Genomic DNA, 21,344 nt, shown 5'->3' on the forward strand with positions numbered 1-21,344 from the left:
CTTGAAAGACTTGTGTAGCAGCACAAGTATGTTCCTAAAGTGCTGTATTTACTGAATCTATTTTCTGGAAAAGTAATTAATAAAGCTTATTCTCAGAGTGTTAAGAAAACAAAAACAACCAACAACAAGAAAAGAAAAACAAAAAACTAGAGTAATGGGAGGCAACAAGCCAACAGCTATCTAGTAGAGCCCTCTGAATGCTCCCATAGCTCTTAAATTCCCTATCATTAACAGACTTTCTCTCTCATATGCAAATAAAACCAAATAAAAGCCCAATTTTATGAGAGCCAGAATGAGTCATCTGGGGATATGAGCAGAAAGGGGAAGTGTAAGTGTTATTTGTTGTTTATTGGGGCCACACATCACTCTGGGGCCTGGATGAGGGCGGACAGCTGTGTGAAGCTCACTTCAGCCATGGTGCAAACATGACTGTAGGAAGTGAGAAGGAAATGGTTTTCTGCCCAGGAGGAGGATCTGCCCATTGTTTATCTCACAGCATTCACATATATCTTCAACTTTCAAAACATCTGTGCTAAAACATGCAGATATGGAGCAAACAGCTTAATTTGTTTAAGATTTGCTTTAAGAATTGAAAGTGAGCTGAAGTCCAGTATTCCTATTTGCTCACACCAAATCCATGCAGCCATGGAGAATTCTGAGATGGGCTTACCTAAATCTGAAGTTTTCTATTTCTGGTATGATTATTTTGGTGGGCCAGGAGAAGGGAGTTGAAAGAAGTAATATTGGCAGTGTTCTTATACCCACTAAGTACTTTAGCAGTATTTAATTGGTGATCATTGGCCCAGCAACTAGATAGCATTCTAATTTATCCTGAAGAAACAAAACTTCACAGGATAACACCAGCATGCTTACCGAGGACTTACCATAAAATAAGCACCTTTTTCTTGAATGGATGGTAGGTAATACAACACATATGAAGGAACCAGGATTCAGACTTACCTCTTTATGTTACTTCATATTCTCCACTTTCTCTACCACAGTATATTGTCTTATGGTGAGACCATACTAAATGATTTTAATGGCTAAAGAAGATCAGTGTCAACATAACCCTAATACGCCCAGTAACCTGTGGTTTCAAGGCTCCTTTAAACTTAAAATATATGTTTCATAAAGAATGAGAACAGAAGAAAATGCAGCCTTTGAGGACATTTAAAATGATTTAATAGGCATTGTACATGAAGATAACAAAAGTTCATGGGACAGAATTATGTGCATGGAGCATTTTATGGGTTAACATCACTTCTGTTGACTTCTGATAATTACTTTAAAATATCCCTCTGGTGACACTGTCCAAAGCATGTTACTTTTTTAATGACTGTTATATCTGTTCCTGTCTTTGCTCCACACAGAAAAGAAATGACTTGCAAATGTTAAAATACAGCGTTCTTTATTAGCTATTTTGTGTTCAGCATTAAAATGTTTTCCAACTATAGTTAGAATATAATTGCTCACCTACTGTAAGTAATTATATGTATATAACCTATGGAATTGAATCATCTTTTATGGCTGACCAAAAAGTACAAGGAAAATATAAGTATAAAAACTCCACGGTGCTTAACTCGGAGCAGATGCATATGCAAACATCTAGCATGTTTAAGGTTCATCTTAAAAAAAAATAGACAATTTTACTCTTTGATGGCCCCACTTTGTCTTCAAGGTAATTTACCGATTTTCAAAGCATTTTTGATAGGTAGCTTTTTATTGGGAAATAAAATTTATAAAGCAATCCCATCTTCATCATAAACTAAAAATAAGTGAGGCTACAACCACCATTAGGTTTCTCAGAGCCTGTGCTCTTCTCCATGGCTCAGAGGGTCTGGGCTGACCCATAGGTACGAGGGAAACCTGAAGCAACTCTCCTAGCTGGACTGAAAGGGAATTACTTTGATTTCTAAAATTATATTGATATTTTCTATACATGTTCCCTTGGAACTCTAAAATGAACATATGTTAATGAGATAGAAGATGACTTAATCATTTATGAGGTAAGCCTGACAGACTGGCATTTAATGTAAACAATGCAGTAATTTATCATTAGTAGTAACCAGAGAAATTTAAGTAATTGTTTATGGCTCTAAAGTGTCTCTTAGTAAAGTTTGTGGTTCTTATTGTTGTAAATGAGGCTGGAAGTGTCCGTTTTGGACATACGCCTTCGCACTGCAGACTGTCGGGGCTCCTTGATGTCAGTTGATCTTCAGTACCCTGTACATGCTATTCTGAAACACTGTGGTGAAGTATGGCCGGGAATCCTTGAGCAGGATGCTACAGAGCGGAGGGTTAGCCGCGTTGGACGGGTCTTCCACGTCCCAGATTTCAAGCATACTGCAACCAGGTCTGAAAGACAAAACAAGCAGATGAATAGTTATATTAAATAAAACAACATGGTCACATTCCAGAGGCTGGTTAACTTAACTACTTAAAAAATCTAAAACCTGAGAAACCGTTAAATCCAACACCTAGAGTAAAACGAAATGAAGCGTGATACGCCTCTAGCCCCAGTCAACACGTGCAAACTGTAAGGTGTGGAGTCAGAAATACAGATCTGAGAAAGTTTACCTCCAGATGAAACACAACTACATTTGCTGGTCACTATTCTCATCCAATCATGAGACTTGTTTGTAGTAGGATGAGAGAAATTAGAGAGCTAATTAAAATTCCTTTGGACATCCTTATTTTTTAAAAAAGAAGAGCCCTGATTCAGTAGGCAATCATATTCAAGGCAGAGAACAGACATTCTTAAGCTAAGTTGTTCTATTGAATGCTTCCTTTTTGAGGGTGTCTATAAAAGGATGCTAACATATCCTGTTAGAGAATAACTCCACATTGGAAACAAATTTTTAATGTATGTGTTGAAGTACAACACAAAAATCCTGACACTTCCTACATAAAGTTTGACTCTATGTAAGGAACGTCACAACTGATACAGAGACATTCCTACCACTTAACATGCCCCCCATGCCCTTCTTGTGGTCAATCTTCTTCCCAAAACATGGCCCAGCACCCTCCAGTCTCCTTTCTGCACCCTTGGGTCTCCTTTCTGCACTGGAACATTTACAACTCCATGCAAATACATTGTCTAAACTTTTCATTTCTGGCTTTCTTATCTTAGAATACCGTGGGATTGATTTTAAGATTTATTTATTTACTTTTATGTATGTGGGTACACTGTTGCTGTCTTCAGACACACCAGAAGAGGGCATCAGATCCCATTACAGATGGTTGTGAGCCACCATGTGGTTGCTGAGATTTGAACTCAGGACCTCTGGAGGAGCAGTCAGAGCTCTTAACCACTGAGCCATCTCTCCAACCCTAGGAATACTGTAGTGTTGATACCATTAGATACTGTCTGTCCTGGTGAGCTTACCTGTCAAGTTACTACAACCCAGAAACACTTAAGAAGACAACTTCAACTGAGGAATGAGGAAGACATCAAGTTGCCCTGTGGGCATGTATATGGGGATTGCCTTAATTGTTAACTGATGTGAGAGGGCCCAGCCACTGTGGAGAGCGTGAATTCCATTGCAGGTGGCGTTCATTTCTCTAAGAAGTCTAGCCAAGGGGCTGGAGAAATGACTCAAAGGTTGGGAGTACAAACTGCTCTGACAGGGGGCTCACGCTCAGGCGGCTCACAATGGCAAGTAACTTCAGTCATAGGGAATCCAATGCCTTTTCCTAACTTCCATGGACACCCAACAAATATGTGACACACACACATGCAGAAACAAGTAGACAGACACAGACACACACATGCGCAACCTTTGAAAACATTTATACAGATCTAGCTGAGCCAGTCAGCGAGCAACATCCTCCATGGTTTCTGCCATAGTCTCTGTTGTGAAGTGAGATACTTAAGGTACTAATGTATGTAGTGACAGGCAAGACTGCCTTGAGGTTCCTGAATTCCTGCCTTGACTTCCCTCGTGTGTGGTCAACTGTGACCTGGAATTATAAGTCAGATAAGCCATTTCCATCCGTCATTTGCTTTTGTTCTGGTTATTTTACTACAAAAGTTGAAACTAGAACACTGTATTTCTTTTAAGTACTGCTGCCCATTGCACCCCTAACTAGTATTTTATGGCATAGAAGTACCATAGTTCATTTATTGATTTTCAAATTACCGACCATCCTCGGCACTGGCAGTCTTGGTGACGGTGCGTACCATCAGCATGAGAGTTCAGTAAACTAATTCCAGGCAGACGTCAAGCCACGACGTAGAGTAGAGTGGTAAGTGATAAGTGGTAAGTTTGATGAGCAGCCTCAAAATTATCTTCCAAAGGAATTGCATTTTTTTTTATTTCTACAAACAATGTATATGAGTTCAAATTGTTCCTCATTTGCATAAACATGGGTGTTAACAGTCCTCATAATTTCAGTTATTTTAGTATTTATATAACTCATTCAAAATATCTTGTTTGCCAAATTTTGTGCTGTTTCTTACACTTGAGGTATGGGGAGTTTTCCTATCTTATTAGCTGTGTTAGACTTTAGATTACAAAAATGATCAATAATTACTCGGTATACGATAAATGTAAATTACAGTCTGTTGCCTTCTAATACATGTATGTCCCTGTGGAGCAACAGTAAGGACAAGGCACTTTGCTTGTTCCCACAGCTGACCTTTGCTCTCCATAGCTCCACTCTTCTCTTCTATCAGTGTTTTTCAAACACAACGGCACACCTTCCCGTTACTGGAGATTTGTGTGCATTTTCTGGAATTCTTGCTTTATTTTTATCTTTGTCTGGCTTATCTTCCTAAGTATAATTGTTATGTTCATTGTAGGTGTCGAGGGCTCCTTCATTCCTATTGGTGAGTATTATTTCATTCTCTAAATATTCTCACAATATGTCTTAGTAATTAATTCACCTGTTAGTAGATATTTGAACTATTCCTAGGTTGAGATTACTAAAACAAAGCTGATATGAATAACTGAATGCAATTTCAAGAATAGATGAATGCTTTATATTTTAAGGTTTTGTGTGTGTGTGTGTGTGTGTGTGTGTGTGTGTGTGTGTGTGTGTGTGAGAGAGAGAGGGGGGGGGCGGTGTTCTGGTGCCTGTGAAGACCTGAGGAAGACATCGTATCTCCTGCAGCTGGAGTTACAGGTGATTGTTAACTGCATGACCTTGCTGCTGAGAACCAAATTCAGGTCTTCTACAAGAGCAGAAAATTTGCTCTTAACTCTTGAACCATCACTTCCACCCCAATAAATTCCTTCTTTAATCTTAAACAAATATGCAGAGTAGGTGTCAGCTTTCATGAGAAACTGTAAAATTCGGTCATTACATGGTTTGTACCACATTTTATTCCTTCAGCCGATATGGAAGAATAGTAGGTATGCTTTCATTTCAGCGACACTTGGGCCAGTCAGTTTCTCTGTCAACTCTAGAGGTTGTGTATCTCCTTGTAGGTTTAACATACATTTTGTAAATGAATAGTAACATAAAGCATATTTTATATAATTCTTTACCACTTATGTATTTCCTGTTGTAGCATCTAAGTATTTTGTCTATTTAGTGGATTGTTTTCTTATTCTGTTTTAAGAGTTCTTTTTAAATCTAAAGTCCTTTATTAGTCTGCTGTGGTGTTTCCCACAGGCTGTGACACGCTGTGTTCATTTTTATTCAGTTCGAACATTTTAGAACTTCCACTGTGATTTTATGATTGATCTTTAATTACATTTTATGATTGATCTTTAATTACATTATCTACAATATAATTATTTATATATTATCCAGGGAGCTTCCTTGCTATTAACTAATTCTAATTTAATTCCATGCTGTCAAGGAATATAGTTCCAATTGTTTTAAATACATGCACACAGACACATATACACACATGTGAACATATATGTATATATTTTCAGATCTGTATTTTTATCCCATTGTCTATGTTGCATTAGGATTTTGAGAAGAATCATGTTCTATGGACATTTCAGTTGGGTAGCTTATTTTTGTTCGGTGTATGTTCATCTCCATTTGGTTCCAATATTTAGAATTCCTTGTGGTAAGTTGGCCTGCAGGAGGCCACTTAGCCCCTCTGCCGACCTGAACATGGTCAAGTGACCCTCTCATACATGTAGACTTTTGCTGACTACAATCTGTGAATTCTTCATTCACCACTTGGCTTGTTCTCACATCAGCTGGCTTGGCCCTTCCATGTGAGAAGTTGGTGTTCCTCGCAGTGCACTTGCCTCTCTCCTTTCTTCAGGGCATCGTCACCTGATCTTTCTGTTTGGCTGCATGTGCCTTGCCCTAATTTTCTCTGGTTTTGCCCTTAATGGATTTGTTGAATTTAGCAGTGGATTTCTCAGTGGCTTTCTCCAACCTCAGAGACTTAGACAGGTCTTGGGTTGCTGTTTTCTACCTCTTCTCTTCTCTTTCTTTTCTTTCCTATAATTGAAGTCTCCTGCTCTGTCCTAGCTGTGGCCCCCATGTTCAGTTATTGTGGAGATCTCTGCAATTTGTCCTTAAAAAAACAATTTAGATAATAAGTCCTGTGTGGATTAGTGCTTTTTCTTGATCTACTTCAAATTCACTGCTTTTTGTTTTTTCTTGTATCTTATCTAATTTGCTGTTTAGAGCTCTTTTGTTAATACTTTATTTGAACTCTTGTGTGCACCTCTAAAGTCCCCGAATGAGGTTGGTTTGTCTCCATTGAGATGGTGTATCTTTCCCTGGTCTCACAGAACGTTCTTCTTTAATCCATGGCCCACTTTTGCCGTTTTCCGAAAAGAAGCCAGGACCCTGCACATACCAGGTGAGGGCTGAACCTTGGAACTCTATCCCTGGCCCCGTTCTTTTTATTAATCCTTTGGATAATGAATATGGACTCCCCTTTATCAGAGGTTCTCAACCTTCCTAATACTGCAACCCTTTAATACAGTTCCTCACGCTGTGGTGACGCCCCCTCCCCAAATGAAATTATTTCATTGCTACTTCATAACTATAATTTTTCTAGTTATGAGCTGTAATATACATATCTGATATGCAAGCCCTGTGGAAGGGGTTGTTTGGTGCCCAAAGGGCTCACCACCTACATGGCAAGAACCACTGCTCCGGTTGCTTACAAACACCTAGGTACTTTGAATCAGTTACTGCTAACTTCCTATTTCAAGGGTGTTGGACACCATGTGCAGGACTAACAAGTGTGGCTTGAAAAGTGGGCACCTTAAATAACACATTCTAATGACACTGAGACCTATTTTTGATCTATTGACTGATGAATGGCATTTTTGTTATAGGCAATTTACTTGCCTGGATCTGTTGAGATCTCTGCCAGAAATCTAAATAATAACCTAAAGAATCCCTTGAACACGTTATTTTGTCTTAATTTTGGAAATACAAATCTCGAAGTATTTATAATGTTTTTACTTACTATGCAATCTGTAGTTACGAGAAATTTTAAGCCTTATATCCGGTATAACTGAGGAACAGTAGCAGATAAATATAATTCACTTATACTTTAGACATCAAAGAAAAATGCTGCAAAGTAAAAAATTAAGAACATACATTTCCAATAGATATTTTAACCTGACTTAAGTATTACATGATAAATGCCTGTGCCGAAACAATGCCCTACATCCTTAGTCTTTATATAATTTATGCTTCCATAAACCTATGAAAAGTAAGTTTAAAGGTCATAAGAAAACTAAGATATTAAAATGTAATTTTTATAAGTATTATGGGAAGACAGTGAAATTTAACTTCTCTACATGGCAGTGGTCATATGTCAATGAGATATATCTAAACCAGGAATCCGGATTTCTGCGGAGCAGTCCTGTATCGGTACAGAATGAAGTGAGGCTTCTGTTGCTTTACAATACACAAATTATACATAATATTATTAGTACTCAGTTCACCTAACAATATACCATATTATACATTATGTTGTTGATACTCACTTTGTTCTCACCACACACCATGCCTCTTCTAGAACATAATAATTCACGTGTAATTCCAACAGTTTATTTCTCACTTCTACTGCAGGTTTTCGACTATATGCAGAATAAACTATTTTTGTTCGAGCCCTTTAAATTTAAACAACAACAACAACAATTACAAACCTATTTTTAAGATAAATAATATGTTAAAGAGGATTTTCTAGCAAATTGATACCTTAACCCTCAATTGGAAGCTGGATATGACCAAAAATTATGCAATTGCTTTGAGAGATTGATTTACATGTGTCTATTTCTATCTTCAATATACTGAATTTTACAGCAGTTTGAAGCCTGTTATATCTAAGATAAATATGTAGATAATTTGTACTGGCTGGTCAGATGATAATTCAGCTTGTAAAGTTCACTTCATATAGTCCACAAAGCAATCTATTATAGAATGTAATTCTGTCACCTAAAGGCTAGGAGTTGTGACAATATGAATCTTGGTGAATAATTTCCTCTCTGAAAACTAAAAACAGACAAACTGAGGTGGAATACTGCCACGGGAGTATTTAGCAGTGAGCATCCAGGATACTACCATGGATAGGAAAAGCACCACAGAAAATTCTGAAATGCCAGGATGAACAATCAAATGTGGCACACTAGAAGGCTGCTAAAATCCTGAACGAACTAAATGTTGCTTGGGATGTTCAATCACAAGAACTGGACAGAAATTTTTGAATAAATCAAAATTATTTCTTCTAGCAGTGTAACAAAAATTAAAAGAAAAAGATTCTTTTAACAAATGACAGAACTGATTTAAATCATTTTTAAATCCATACCTGCTGCACTGGATTCAGGTCCCTTACACCCAAAGCCAATAATATCAGCTCCCATCTGCGACCCAAGCAGGGAGAACAGGAGATAGGCAGATCCCAGAAACTCTCTGGCTAGCCTAGCTGAATACTATGTTAAGCAGACTTTGTCTCCAAGAATAAGGTGGGGAGAAATCAGAAAATACATCCACCATTGACCTCTGGTTCACAGACATGTGCAAACACACACACACACACACACACACACACACACACACATACACACACACTGAGGTAAACAGAAGTTTTAGTTATAAAAGGAAAGTAGAATTTTTACTTAATCAGATAGGAAGTTTTGTAATTTTAAAAAACGTTTTATTGCAAATTCCATTTATTATTTTTAATCTTTATCTGGGAAAATAAACTACTCACTAACCATTGAAAAGATCTGAAATATTTCTTAAATCAGGCAGAGAATTTTATGAAGTTGAGAGAGAGGCTGGCAAAATGTGGCTAAAATCAAATCTATTTAGCTTCTGACTTTTTTGAGTTTTATGCCTCTCTCTCTCTCTCTCTCTCTCTCTCTCTCTCTCTCTCTCTCTCTCTCCCCTCCTTCCCTCCCTCCTTCCTTTCCTCCCTCCCTTCCGCCCCTTTCTGTATGTGTGGTAGTTGGGGTTGGTAGGGTATGCGTCTCTGTCTCAGCACCTCTGTATGTGTTCTCCTTACCCCTTCCCCTCCCACCCACACCTTCCCCCTTTCTTTCTCCCCCTCCTCCCGTCCCGTCCCTCCCTCTCTCTCTTCTCTCTCCTTTCTCTCTCAGACACATCTAATCCCCCATACACATGAACCATTTTTTGTGGGTATATATGTGTGGCTCAGGTATGTACTTGTGTGTGTGTGCTTGTGTGTGTGTGTGTGTGTGTAAACAAACATTTTCATTTTTCTTAGGGCCACTAGTAAGTACTGAAAATTCTACCCAATGGATGCAGGGGACTGCTCACCTCAAGTCTGCATCCTCATAGTGTGGGTGGTTCACAATCGGATGCAGTGTAGACAGCTTGATGCTTGCCATTGTCGGCATGGCGCCTGCAAAGACAGCGTCTGGGAAACAAGATAACATTCTTTAACAAAACATTTCCAAAAAATAAAAAAGTTCAATGTACCCCTAAAATTTGAATTTAAATTAAGAAAAAATCCAAGATCCTACATTAATGGGCCTGATTTAGGTATCTTACCTATTCAATACTTATCGTTTGTCTTCTGAATATTTAACCTGTGCTTTCCTGTGCTAGGAGCTATACACATACTTTTACATTTCATTTTACACTTAATGATTTATTTGGTGTTTGTGTGCATGCACAGGTGTGTGTATGTGTGTGTGTGTATGTGTGTGTATTTGTACACATGTATACCATGGACCACATGTAGAGTAAAGAATTGTTGGGAATTGACTCTCCCCTACCAGATGAGGTCTGGGAATCTCAATCAAGCCTCAGGTTCGGTAACAGGTGCATTTGCCCATGGAGCTACCTCACCAACTCCACGAACATGTAGCAGGTGCATTTGCCCATGGAGCTACCTCACCAACTCCACGTACATGTTTGTACAGGGATCCAGTGACTTGGCTTGTAGGGTAACTAGTGAATTTTCTGTCTTTCTTTCTTTTTTTTTTTTATTATTAACTTGAGTATTTCTTATATACATTTCGAGTGTTATTCCCTTTCCCGGTTTCCGGGCAAACATCCCCCTCCCCCCTCCCCTTCCTTATGGGTGTTCCCCTCCCAACCCTCCCCCCATTGCCGCCCTCCCCCCATAGACTAGTTCACTGGGGGTTCAGTCTTAGCAGGACCCAGAGCTTCCCCTTCCACTGGTGCTCTTACTAGGATATTCATTGCTACCTATGAGGTCAGAGTCCAGGGTCAGTCCATGTATAGTCTTTAGGTAGTGGCTTACTCCCTGGAAGCTCTGGTTGCTTGGCATTGTTGTACTTTTGGGGTCTCGAGCCCCTTCAAGCTCTTCCAGTTCTTTCTCTGATTCCTTCAATAGGGGACCTATTCTCAGTTCAGTGGTTTGCTGCTGGCATTCGCCTCTGTATTTGCTGTATTCTGAATGTGTCTCTCAGGAGCGATCTACATCCGGCTCCTGTCGGTCTGCACTTCTTTGCTTCATCCATCTTGTCTAATTGGGTGGCTGTATATGTATGGGCCACATGTGGGGCAGGCTCTGAATGGGTGTTCCTTCAGTCTCTGTTTTAATCTTTGCCTCTCCCTTCCCTGCCAAGGGTATTCTTTTTCCTCATTTAAAGAAGGAGTGAAGCATTCACATTTTGATCATCCGTCTTGAGTTTCGTTTGTTCTAGGGATCTAGGGTAATTCAAGCATTTGGGCTAATAGCCACTTATCAATGAGTGCATACCATGTATGTCTTTCTGTGATTGGGTTAGCTCACTCAGGATGATATTTTCCAGTTCCAACCATTTGCCTACGAATTTCATAAACTCGTTGTTTTTGATAGCTGAGTAATATTCCATTGTGTAGATGTACCACATTTTCTGTATCCATTCCTCTGTTGAAGGGCATCTGGGTTCTTTCCATTTTCTGGCTATTATAAATAAGGCTGCGATGAACATAGTGGAGCACGTGTCTCTTTTATATGTTGAGGCATCTTTTGGGTATATGCCCAAGAGAGGTATAGCTGGATCCTCAGGCAGTTCAATGTCCAATTTTCTGAGGAACCTCCAGACTGATTTCCAGAATGGTTTTACCAGTCTGCAATCCCACCAACAATGGAGGAGTGTTCCTCTTTCACCACATCCTCGCCAGCATCTGCTGTCACCTGAGTTTTTGATCTTAGCCAATCGCACTGGTGTGAGGTGAAATCTCAGGGTTGTTTTGATTTGCATTTCCCTTATGACTAAAGATGTTGAACATTTCTTTAGGTGTTTCTCAGCCATTCGGCATTCCTCAGCTGTGAATTCTTTGTTTAGCTCTGAACCCCACTTTTTAATAGGGTTATTTGTTTCCCTGCGGTCTAACTTCTTGAGTTCTTTGTATATTTTGGATATAAGGCCTCTATCTGTTGTAGGATTGGTAAAGATCTTTTCCCAATCTGTTGGTTGCCGTTTTGTCCTAACCACAGTGTCCTTTGCCTTACAGAAGCTTTGCAGTTTTATGAGATCCCATTTGTCGATTCTTGATCTTAGAGCATAAGCCATTGGTGTTTTGTTCAGGAAATTTTTTCCAGTGCCCATGTGTTCCAGATGCTTCCCTAGTTTTTCTTCTATTAGTTTGAGTGTGTCTGGTTTGATGTGGAGGTCCTTGATCCACTTGGACTTAAGCTTTGTACAGGGTGATAAGCATGGATCGATCTGCATTCTTCTACATGTTGCCCTCCAGTTGAACCAGCACCATTTGCTGAAAATGCTATCTTTTTTCCATTGGATGGTTTTGGCTCCTTTGTCAAAAATCAAGTGACCATAGGTGTGTGGGTTCATTTCTGGGTCTTCAATTCTATTCCATTGGTCTATCTGTCTGTCTCTGTACCAATACCATGCAGTTTTTATCACTATTGCTCTGTAATACTGCTTGAGTTCAGGGATAGTGATTCCCCCTGAAGTCCTTTTATTGTTGAGGATAGCTTTAGCTATCCTGGGTTTTTTGTTATTCCAGATGAATTTGCAAATTTTTCTGTCTAACTCTTTGAAGAATTGGATTGGTATTTTGATGGGGATTGCATTGAATCTGTAGATTGCTTTTGGTAAAATGGCCATTTTTACTATATTAATCCTGCCAATCCATGAGCGTGGGAGATCTTTCCATCTTCTGAGGTCTTCTTCAATTTCTTTCCTCAGTGTCTTGAAGTTCTTATTGTACAGATCTTTTACTTGCTTGGTTAAAGTCACACCGAGGTACTTTATATTATTTGGGTCTATTATGAAGGGTGTCGTTTCCCTAATTTCTTTCTTGGCTTGTTTCTCTTTTGTATAGAGGAAGGCAACTGATTTATTTGAGTTAATTTTATACCCAGCCACTTTGCTGAAGTTGTTTATCAGCTTTAGTAGTTCTCTGGTGGAACTTTTGGGATCACTTAAATATACTATCATGTCATCTGCAAATAGTGATATTTTGACCTCTTCTTTTCCGATCTGTATCCCTTTGATCTCCTTTTGTTGTCTGATTGCTCTGGCTAGAACTTCAAGAACTATATTGAATAAGTAGGGAGAGAGTGGGCAGCCTTGTCTAGTCCGTGATTTTAGTGGGATTGCTTCAAGTTTCTCTCCATTTAGTTTAATGTTAGCAACTTGTTTGCTGTATATGGCTTTTACTATGTTTAGGTATGGGCCTTGAATTCCTACTCTTTCCAGGACTTTTATCATGAAGGGGTGTTGAATTTTGTCAAATGCTTTCTCAGCATCTAATGAAATGATCATGTGGTTCTGTTCTTTCAGTTTGTTTATATAATGGATCACGTTGATGGTTTTCCGTATATTAAACCATCCCTGCATGCCTGGGATGAAGCCTACTTGATCATGGTGGATGATTGTTTTGATGTGCTCTTGAATTCGGTTTGCCAGAATTTTATTGAGTATTTTTGCGTCGATGTTCATAAGGGAAATTGGTCTGAAGTTCTCTTTCTTTGTTGTGTCTTTGTGTGGTTTAGGTATAAGAGTAATTGTGGCTTCGTAGAAGAAATTCGGTAGGGCTCCATCTATTTCAATTTTGTGGAATAGTTTGGATAATATTGGTATGAGGTCTTCTATGAAGGTTTGATAGAATTCTGCACTAAACCCGTCTGGACCTGGGCTCTTTTTGGTTAGGAGACCTTTAATGACTGCTTCTATTTCCTTAGGAGTTATGGGGTTGTTTAACTGGTTTATCTGTTCCTGATTTAACTTCGATACCTGGTATCTGTCTAGGAAATTGTCCATTTCCTGAAGATTTTCAAGTTTTGTTGAATATAGGTTTTTATAGTAAGATCTGATGATTTTTTTAATTTCCTCTGAATCTGTAGTTATGTCTCCCTTTTCATTTCTGATTTTGTTAATTTGGACGCACTCTCTGTGTCCTCTCGTTAGTCTGGCTAAGGGTTTATCTATCTTGTTGATTTTCTCAAAGAACCAACTTTTGGTTCTGTTGATTCTTTCTATGGTCCTTTTTGTTTCTACTTGGTTGATTTCAGCTCTGAGTTTGATTATTTCCTGCCTTCTACTCCTCCTGGGTGTATTTGCTTCTTTTTGTTCTAGAGCTTTTAGGTGTGCTGTCAAGCTGCTGACATATGCTCTTTCCTGTTTCTTTCTGCAGGCACTCAGCGCTATGAGTTTTCCTCTTAGCACAGCTTTCATTGTGTCCCATAAGTTTGGGTATGTTGTATCTTCATTTTCATTAAATTCTAAAAAGTTTTTAATTTCTTTCTTTATTTCTTCCTTGACCAGGTTATCATTGAGTAGAGCATTGTTCAATTTCCACGTATATGTGGGCATTCTTCCCTTATTGTTATTGAAGACCAGTTTTAGGCCGTGGTGGTCCGATAGCACGCATGGGATTATTTCTATCTTTCTGTACCTGTTGAGGCCCGTTTTTTGACCAATTATATGGTCAATTTTGGAGAAAGTACCATGAGGAGCTTAGAAGAAGGTATATCCTTTTGCTTTAGGATAGAATGTTCTATAAATATCCGTTAAGTCCATTTGGCTCATGACTTCTCTTAGTCTGTCGACATCACTGTTTAATTTCTGTTTCCATGATCTGTCCATTGATGAGAGTGGGGTGTTGAAATCTCCCACTATTATTGTGTGAGGTGCAATGTGTGTTTTGAGCTTTAGTAAGGTTTCTTTTACGTATGTAGGTGCCCTTGTATTTGGGGCATAGATATTTAGGATTGAGAGTTCATCTTGGTGGATTTTTCCTTTGATGAATATGAAGTGTCCTTCCTTATCTTTTTTGATGACTTTTAGTTGGAAATTAATTTTATTTGATATTAGAATGGCTACTCCAGCTTGCTTCTTCTGACCATTTGCTTGGAAAGTTGTTTTCCAGCCTTTCACTCTGAGGTAGTGTCTGTCTTTGTCTCTGAGGTGTGTTTCCTGTAGGCAGCAGAATGCAGGGTCCTCGTTGCGTATCCAGTTTGTTAATCTATGTCTTTTTATTGGGGAGTTGAGGCCATTGATATTGAGAGATATTAAGGAATAGTGATTATTGCTTCCCGTTATATTCATATTTGGATGTGAGGTTATGTTTGTGTGCTTTCATTCTCTTTGTTTTGTTGCCAAGACGATTAGTTTCTTGCTTCTTCTAGGGTATAGCTTGCCTCCTTATGTTGGGCTTTACCATTTATTATCCTTTGTAGTGCTGGATTTGTAGAAAGATATTGTGTAAATTTGGTTTTGTCATGGAATATCTTGGTTTCTCCATCAATGTTAATTGAGAGTTTTGCTGGATACAGTAACCTGGGCTGGCATTTGTGTTCTCTTAGGGTCTGTATGACATCAGTCCAGGATCTTCTGGCCTTCATAGTTTCTGGCGAGAAGTCTGGTGTGATTCTGATAGGTCTCCCTTTATATGTTACTTGACCTTTTTCCCTTACTGCTTTTAATATTCTTTCTTTATTTTGTGCGTTTGGTGTTTTGACAATTATGTGACGGGAGGTGTTTCTTTTCTGGTCCAATCTATTTGGAGTTCTGAAGGCTTCTTGTATGTCTATGGGTATCTCTTTTTTTAGGTTAGGGAAGTTTTCTTCTATGATTTTGTTGAAGATATTTACTGGTCCTTTGAGCTGGGAGTCTTCACTCTCTTCTATACCTATTATCCTTAGGTTTGATCTTCTCATTGAGTCCTGGATTTCCTGTATGTTTTGGACCAGTAGCTTTTTCCGCTTTACATTATCTTTGACAGTTGAGTCAATGATTTCTATGGAATCTTCTGCTCCTGAGATTCTCTCTTCCATCTCTTGTATTCTGTTGGTGAAGCTTGTATCTATAGCTCCTTGTCTCTTCTTTTGGTTTTCTATATCCAGGGTTGTTTCCATGTGTTCTTTCTTGATTGCTTCTATTTCCATTTTTAATTCCTTCAACTGTTTGATTGTGTTTTCCTGGAATTCTTTCAGGGATTTTTGCGATTCCTCTCTGTAGGCTTCAACTTGTTTATTAATGTTTTCCTGTGTTTCCCTAAGTGTGTTCATGTCTTTCTTGAAGTCCTCCAGCATCATGATCAAATATGATTTTGAAACTAAATCTTGCTTTTCTGGTGTGTTTGGATATTCCATGTTTGTTTTGGTGGGAGAATTGGGCTCCGATGATGGCATGTAGTCTTGGTTTCTGTTGCTTGGGTTCCTGCGCTTGCCTCTCGCCATCAGATTATCTCTAGTGTTACTTTGTTCTGCTATTTCTGACAGTGGCTAGACTGTCCTATAAGCCTGTGTGTCAGGAGTGCTGTAGACCTGTTTTCCTCTCTTTCAGTCAGTTATGGGGACAGAGTGTTCTGCTTTCGGGCGTGTAGTTTTTCCTCTCTACAGGTCTTCAGCTGTTCCTGTGGGCCTGTGTCTTGAGTTCACCAGGCAGCTTTCTTGCAGCAGAAAATTTGGTCTTACCCGTGGTCCTGAGGCTCAAGTTCGCTCGTGGGGTGCTGCCCAGGGGCTCTCTGCAGCGGCAGCAACCAGGAAGACCTGTGCCGCCCCTTCCGGGAGCTTCAGTGCTCCAGGGTTCCAGATGGTCTTTGGCTTTTTCCTCTGGCGTCCGAGATGTGTGTGCAGGGAGCAGTCTCTTCTGGTTTCCCAGGCTTGTCTCAATTTTCTGTCTTTCTTATTGTGTAGAAATAGGCTCAGAGGTATCAAAGCTAAGGGGCCTGCCAAAACTATGCAGTTGAAACATTTCCAAATTCACCTTAACTGCTTCACCAGTACTACAGGAAGAAAACTAGAAAGAGGAAAAAGATCCTGTCTTACTGTGAACAATGTCAAAACCCAATGCCGTGGTATACATTTTTTCAAATGATTTTTTTGTTACTGTAGTGGTGAGTTATAGTCATGTGGATTTTGTTAGAAGAAAATATATTTCAATATTTATAATTTAGGAACTGGCCAGATAACACGGTGGTCTCTTGCAGAAGACCCAGGTTTAATTCCCAGAAAACACATGGAGACTCACAACATGTTTATTGTTTTTCTAGCTCTTCGAATCATTCATTACTTGTGGTATACATTTTCGGAGGAATAAATGTAGGTGAAGGTGTCATTTCCCTAATTGGGTCTTGATTGTGTCAATAAAGATGGCTGATGCCAATCTCTGGGTGAAAAGAAAAAGATGGAATTTCCAGGTCCCTGGAGGAGGAAAGGGAGGGAGGGGGAAGGGGGGATCAAAGGGAGGGAGAGGGGAGGGGGGATCAAAGGGAGGGAGGGAGGCAAGAAGGGAGGGAAGGAGGGAGAGAGAGGACACTTTTCAGCCAGGATTTGGGGAGAGGAGCATAAACTATGTAAGGCCTGGGGACAACTAGAGCCAATGGCAGACTGCCGCCAGCAGAATTCTGATATAGGATAGCTAATGAGTTTAGAGCAATAGATTCTTCTCCCGACCATTGAGCTATCTGGCTAGTTTTAAATATTAAGGCTGTCTGGTGTTTTCCATCCACAGTTAAGGTGGGCATGAGAAGAAAGCAGGGAGCCAGAGGAATAGGCACAGAGGTATGGGCCATAGAGGAATGGGTGGAGTTCTTGGGAAAAACACAAGCTGGTGGTTGTTGGAACTGAGTGTGACTGGGGCGGCTTGGGGAAGCTAGCTCGCCATATAGGCTAAGTGGTACAGCCGTTGGCAGCAGCTAATCTCAGAGCACAGCATGGGCCATGGTACCAGGCAAGGATCAAGCATGGTTTTATAAAATTGAATGCAACAATCAAATTTAACCATAAATATTGTTAAATCAAAGTCAACTATATGGCCAAAAGCTTAATTCTTGATATTTTAATACACTAAATGTTAATACATTTGTAGAGATTTTTTTATAAAAATTGGTCAGAAACATATGGTATTTTATTTAGATCTACTGAAATAAACACTCTAAATACAACTTTCTGAAAGCATGTCAATAAATACTAAGGGCATAGAACAGTGCAGAATCTCAATCGTATCTTCAGTGAGGAAGAGGCATGCTGGGACTTCTAGCATCATGACAGCATCATGGCTAGGTCTGGTAAAAGATCACAACTCAAGATTGAAGTGTAATTCCTACTGAATGTGTATCTCTCCCAGATCGTTGTCAAATAATGTAGTCAAAAGGCAAACACCTGCAAGTCAGAATCGTATGCCCCATACCCACTTGCCTCTCGCACACATGCACAAACACTAGTGCATATACATACATACATGCATACATACATACACACACACATACACACATACATATACATACATGCATACACACATACATACATATACATACATACACACATATATACATACATATACATATACACACATACATATACATATATACACATACGTATACATACATGCATATACATACATGCATATACATACATGCACACATGCATGCATATACATACATACACATACATACACGCACATACATACATATACACACATACACACCCACGTACATACACACATACATATCCACATACATACACACATATGTGCACAGATGCTATGCTTAGCTGTACATGACGAATAGGCAAACATATGCATGTATGTTATAGTACATATGTGTAGCAGCTCACCTGGCCTGGTGTTGTGCCGGATCCAGTGTATGAGCTCTTCCTGAGGCAAGTTAGTGAACTCTCCCATTATGCTCCACTGGTTGTGGAGGTTCGCACAACCTTGTATTGACATCATTGTCAGAATGCCGAAGACAACATTCTCAAAATGAATTCTGCAAAAAAGCCAGCCAAAGAGCTGAAATAAAAAGACCATTTATTTATATTTCTTATATGAAATATAAGACTCGGATCACAACTACATTCTCACCTTCCTACTGAATCCAAAGTGGGTAACCCTGTGGCTCAGTACACAGATGCATGGTATGTCCATCTGCCGCTCGCAAACCATCAACATTCTTCAGTTACTAGACCTGGTTACGCGCAAGGTTTCTGTGTTTCTGAAAGAACTGGGTGTCTTTCCAGTACGGACTCTCAGCCAGACATTAGAATTAGTGAGCTGCAACTCGAAATATGCTAAGCTGAAAACTTTAACTTTTGGCTGATTTTTATGATGGCTTGAATAGCCAGAAGAAACCCACTAGCATTGACCTGTATGCTCCTCTCAGGAAAATGGCTGCTAGCTCTACTGAGTGTCTGTCTAGTTTATGTAGCTCTCTAGCTAGTTTATGTATCCATTAAACTATATAGGGAGGAATGCCAGAATAGAAAGAATTTGTTTTAGAAATTCTTTATTCAAGCAGGACCACCAGGGACCTCTTCAGCATGGGAAATCTGCAGTTTGGGTATTGGGCGGACCAGAAACAACTGTACAGACTTAAAGGCTAAAAGTCTCTATTTGTAGACACGATGATAGCAGCAGGGCTGAATTCCCAATTGCTCTCTCCAGAAACATCATTTGGAGTCTATCGGGATTTTTCCAAAGCCACTTTCTTGCTAACAGCGAATCAACAACTGGCATTTAAAGTCTCTGGGCACAGTTTGCTGAGAGCACTGGCTGCTTTCAGAATTTGGATGACTTAGCAAAGCCAGGGCAGCTCCAAGGCCAGTTGCTTTAGTTGTTATAGTAACAGTCACTCAGGGATGGTGGCTTACCCTTCGGGAGCAGATCAAGGAAGCCATAAGGCACATGTGAGGTGTCAGAAACAGCTTCAACCGCATGATTAAGATGGCAAGACCCATGAATGCCAGCAACTGCAAGGCGTGGAAAATCAACTGCAAGACACAAAGCAGTGACCTCTGCACTTCGCCCACGTATAAATTAACAGACACAGGTAAAATGTTTCTTCTGCTTTCCCAGCATAGCATTCAGCACGCTAATGCATGCATCCATCCATTCAGCTATGATTTAGTGATTAAATAATCCGTGCCAGGAACTGTTCTGAGTGCTTCAGACAGAATGCTGAGGTCCTCGCAAGGCCCACACCTTAGCACATTTAGTTAGGAAGCGGCACTGGTAGGCACCATACATAGATAAACTGCAACCGGTTAGACAGTAACGAGAACAATGGACAAGGAAATGGAGGAGGGGGATGAGCCCGGCAGCCCAGAAAGTGTGAAAGGCCACGGAGAAGACACCACTTTAAAGAGGGAAAGGCTTTGAACAAGGAGGGGATAAAATGCAAAAGCTTCATGTATACATGTGTACTTCGGATAAGAGAAATCATAGCAGCACACAAGCCAGAAAAGCATTCAAGTAGAACTGTCTAAGGATTTTTACTAATCCATACTCTATCCTAGTTTAACCAAGCTGAGAGTTCCACAGGGCAAAGATTTCAAATTAAAATTCTCCTAATCGAAATATTCATAAAACAAACTTTTACCAGAAAAATATGGTGAACGTGGCAATAGTCAGTGCAACCAAATGTAAATAACAGATAAATATTTATACCCTAATTTACTGATATTTAATTATATTACAGATATGCAGTATTTTCATCTATCAAAAGGCAAATAGTCAGCTTATACTTTAAAGTGAAATAAAAAACCCACTGGAATATTAAAATGACCAATTTCTCTAGTTCCTGACTGTCAGGATCCTAGAGAACGGCCAATTACTTTGACTTGTACTTAATTCTAGGACTTTGCTGAGGAAATGATCTAAGCACACTGGGGAATGTTTTAATAGCCCCAGGAGGTAACGCATTTGATGACCAATGTAAAAGAACTAGTAACAAACACATGACCATCAAAATTTAGTATTAAAAGATTACTTAATGGAATGGAAGGAGTTTTAGGATACATATTTGTGCATTCACAGAATAATACTTTGTAAAATAAATGGATAAACTCATGTATTTATACAAAGGGTGTAAGGAGGAAGTTATAAAACATCCTCCTCTAAAAAAGTAAATAGGTCACTTCTGGTAATTTTCCTGCGTTCTCAGAGTTGGCTTCCAAATTCTTATTACTAGTCAATCATGAGATCAGACAGAAGGAGGAAGGCCCAGCAGAAATGATTACCACTGCCCCAAATTCAAGCTGCATTGACACACATCAGCAGGAAGGCTGCACCTTCATGAATTATCCTTCAAGTGGGATTTAATGCATAAGTCTACCAAGAATGAGAGCTTTTACCTCACCGTTGTCCAGGAGCTGTTTTCTGGAAGAAAATAAAAATGACCTATTTACTGAATGTCCATTACAACCTCCTTACATAAGAGTAAAATGATTTTGTTCTTGGATTTTAAACTCTTGATTCTTTCTAGACTGAAAAGTACAAAATTTAAAGCACTATATATGCTAATAAAATTACAAAGTTTCAAAGGCACAATTCACCATCATTCTACAAAAAGCTCATCTTTGATTAAGTTAGAATATGTTTTACTGATCCCTGAAGCTTATGCCTCTGGCATGACATACTTCTATTTGCATATGTAAGCTATGTACTATAAAGAAAGTGCTCACAATGTCTTCTTTTGGACTTTTGGCGTGTTTCAATTTTCACAATTATAAACTATATGAA

The 21,344-nt window shown here is 39.3% G+C and overlaps 1 protein-coding gene across 2 annotated transcripts in view; it reads right to left on the reverse strand.

Annotated features, from left to right (window-relative positions):
• Nucleotides 1-1,165: 1,165 nt before the first annotated feature.
• Dpy19l2 (dpy-19 like 2) overlaps nucleotides 1,166-21,344 on the reverse strand; it is a 119,233-nt gene continuing 99,054 nt past the window's right edge. For both annotated transcript variants that reach the window (XM_235972.11, XM_006242722.5), the window contains 6 exons: nucleotides 20,957-20,981; nucleotides 19,475-19,594; nucleotides 18,443-18,617; nucleotides 9,718-9,817; nucleotides 7,923-8,048; nucleotides 1,166-2,355 (listed from right to left, as the gene is read on the reverse strand). In XM_235972.11, the coding sequence (XP_235972.6) occupies nucleotides 2,205-2,355; nucleotides 7,923-8,048; nucleotides 9,718-9,817; nucleotides 18,443-18,617; nucleotides 19,475-19,594; nucleotides 20,957-20,981 (697 nt within the window). In that variant the 3' untranslated portion in view covers nucleotides 1,166-2,204. The remainder of the gene's footprint in view (nucleotides 2,356-7,922; nucleotides 8,049-9,717; nucleotides 9,818-18,442; nucleotides 18,618-19,474; nucleotides 19,595-20,956; nucleotides 20,982-21,344) is intronic.

The sequence above is a fragment of the Rattus norvegicus genome, chromosome 8, assembly GCF_036323735.1.
Source record: "Rattus norvegicus strain BN/NHsdMcwi chromosome 8, GRCr8, whole genome shotgun sequence".
Taxonomy (NCBI): Eukaryota; Metazoa; Chordata; class Mammalia; order Rodentia; family Muridae; genus Rattus; species Rattus norvegicus.